The sequence below is a fragment of the Branchiostoma floridae genome, chromosome 10 (assembly GCF_000003815.2).
Source record: "Branchiostoma floridae strain S238N-H82 chromosome 10, Bfl_VNyyK, whole genome shotgun sequence".
In the NCBI taxonomy this organism is placed as follows: domain Eukaryota; kingdom Metazoa; phylum Chordata; class Leptocardii; order Amphioxiformes; family Branchiostomatidae; genus Branchiostoma; species Branchiostoma floridae.
Window position 1 is genome coordinate 15,620,165 of NC_049988.1, and position 3,044 is coordinate 15,623,208.

General features: G+C 40.1%; 1 protein-coding gene across 1 annotated transcript in view; it reads left to right on the forward strand.

Moving 5' to 3' along the window:
• LOC118424958 overlaps window positions 1-3,044 on the forward strand; it is a 49,519-nt gene that overhangs the window by 37,297 nt on the left and 9,178 nt on the right. Inside the window, exons 29-33 of the mRNA XM_035833766.1 lie at window positions 304-468; window positions 827-985; window positions 1,436-1,558; window positions 2,153-2,400; window positions 2,793-2,941. Coding sequence (XP_035689659.1) covers window positions 304-468; window positions 827-985; window positions 1,436-1,558; window positions 2,153-2,400; window positions 2,793-2,941 — 844 coding nt within the window. The remainder of the gene's footprint in view (window positions 1-303; window positions 469-826; window positions 986-1,435; window positions 1,559-2,152; window positions 2,401-2,792; window positions 2,942-3,044) is intronic.

Below are 3,044 nucleotides of genomic sequence, written 5' to 3' on the forward strand. Positions count from 1 at the left end.
CCGCCGCGTATTCGTGTCCTTCGCTCCGGCTATGGTAAGTTATTTATATGATTACGTATACTGTACCATCTGATATAGCTAACTATCTATTTCTTTTTATAGTTAACTAGCGATTTGTTTTTGTAGTTCCGTCAAATAGATAGTGTTACTTCATGTGAGTCATGTTATAATGCTATTTTATATCTTTGCACTATTGAACGGAGAGACAGAGAGGGAGAGGGGGAGGGGGAAATAGAGGGGGAGAGACTAGTAAACTGACGATGCTAAATTCCTTGTTAGAAACCAGTAAATTGGATTTCATAGATTCGTTGCTATCACGGTAATTTCAGGTCCCTGTGAGACCAAGCCGGAGCTCCTGTCTATGTTCACGCCGTGTATAGCGGCGTACTCCTCAGGTAACGAGGATACAGGTGCTTACGGTCACTATTGGGCACCGCTAACGGGGAACCGCAGCGACGAGCACTGGACGTATGTTATTGTTGTTGTTGTCCTTGTTTTACGTCTATTTCTCCGCTAAGAATGGACTCCTGGTGCTGCTCGCTGCATGGTCCTTTATAGTTCACTGGTGCTTGTACTCTGGCACAGTGCACATTCGTCTTTCAAGGCTGCTTCTTACTCCTCCTTATATCAGCAAAATTAATCTTGTTGTTCTTTCGATGTCATTGTATAACACCTTGTACATCTTTTTTGTTCATTTCCTCATATGCATTTAAAGGTAGTATCTCACTGCACTTGGGGCACCGGTGCGGCACTGCGAATTTTATGTTGGGTAGATGCTGTCCACTTCATTCAGTAGCTGATGTCTCTCCCTCTGGTATCTTTACAGGTATCAAACCAGCAGTGATCTGGAGGGTCTCCCCGTCGTGGGAACCATGGCGACGTACGGGGGAGGCGGGTTTGTAGCTACACTGGGAACACTCCGACATGAGGCTCTCAAAACCATCAGGTCACTGAAGAGTGAGAACTGGATAGACAGACAAGCAAGGTTGGTAAAAGCTACATTAGTTGTTATTACAGAACTTTATTTGCAAGTTCATGCCCGGAGGCTAATTGCAAGTACATGGTGGAAACATAGGAGACATACATGTGACAATAAACAGTGATGAAATTATTTTAGAAAGAGGTTACTTGAATCCTAGTGTTAACTATTTCTGATTAGATATGACTAACATAATTATGAGTTCAGCTGTCTCATCGATATACATTATGTCATGTATTTGCTTTACCGAGACGAAAGTGTTTTCAGTAACGTTTGTGGTTTTGCCGAGGTTTGACAGCAAAACCGAAGACAATGAGGCTATTGATGGATCTTTATGAACTTGGCATGCGGGTTGACCATACAAAGGCTTTTCGTGGTACAGCAGTAGAACTTCCGGGTATCTTTCACCAGTTTTAACTTAGGAGGATCTTGCCTAATGTATTTTGTTTCGTTCAGGGCTGTATTTGTTGACTTCACTGTTTACAACGCCAACATCAACCTGTTCGGAACGGTAACGCTACTCATGGAGCTCATACTGACCGGAGGCACCATCCACTCTCACAGCATCAGCGTCTACAGGTATGTAGTCAATTACCGAAAATAATTTCAACAGGTTGGTAGATCATAGGATATAAGAATTTTGTTTTACACAAGTTAATCTCACCTTTGTTGACGTTTCGATACCTGTCAGACATCTTCTCCAAATCTTCTAACTGTAGCTCTGCTTTTTGCCGCTATAGTATATGTAGCCAATGTTTTGCTTTTGTGGCGAGATTACAATCCCAAACGTTACTAAGTTCGTGACATCCTATGTAGTGAAGTATCCGTCGTCATCAATTACAAATCAGTTTCAATTTCACACACATAAACACTTTGTGATTGTGCTTCGACTGAGCACAAACTATTAGTAATACTGAATAAAATTGTGACAACGTCAAACTGGTATTCAATTGTTCTGTATCATTGTATTGTCGCCTATTGTAATGCTATTGCGTAGTATTGTCAAAATGGCGAAAATTTAAGTAGAACCCTTCCGTTTTCCAAGCACCTCCTTCAAGTTGCTTTCCAACAAAATTCCTGGGCTTCACGCCGTTTACTGTAACGTTTTATTGGTGTACGTAAAATGAAAATAATAAAATTTGAAAACATGAACGTTAATCTGTGTATCTTCAGGTTGTTCAATTACGTCGGCAGCAGCGGACATCTCATTTTGGCTGCACAGATCGTCTTCGTCCTATTCCTGATATACTTCATGTTTCACGAGTACAAGAAACTCAAAAAGGACAGACTGAAATACTTCAGGTCTTTCTGGAACAGCATCGAGTTTATCAGCATCCTCCTCTCCCTCATGGCTATTGCTTTGTTCGTGGTCAAGTATCTCATGACGAATATGGCTATTGAAACAATAGTGAAGTCGAAAGGTAAGCAATACTATTTAGTTTACTTTTATCCGTGGATAACCTAAATACGTTGTTTTTCAAACGGTAATTAGGGATATCAGGATGATGGACGTTAGTGTCAAATTGCATATTTCAAATAACATCTTTATTGCATATTCATGACAGAAGGCTACTTGCAAGTATACATGGAAATACAATGATGGTTGTAATACGGTACAATCATCATTGTATTTCAATTTTGTAATACTGATGCTATTGGGTTTGATTTCTTTTCTGAATGCAGTGGAGGATGAAATTCCCCCAATACATGCCATGCAATTAGAAACCAAACGAATTTAGGTTACTGTGCTGCATATAAAAATAATGTGTACTTCATTGATATATTGTTTGATGTGATTTTTGTCCTACCTCAGGCCGGTGGGGAATCGAAGTCTTTGTAAACTTCCAACGCATTGCCTATTGGGATGGCGTCTACAGCCAGATATCCGCCATCTTGGTGTTCACCAACATCATGAAGTTTATGCGCATCCTGGTCTTCAGTCGCCATGTTGCTATTCTTCAGGTTAGTATAAGTTTTGTGTATTTTTTGTTGTTGTTGTTCTCTTTAAAATCATATTTTTACCTCATGGTTCATATTCAGTTTGATGCAGGAAAAAAAATCCAGT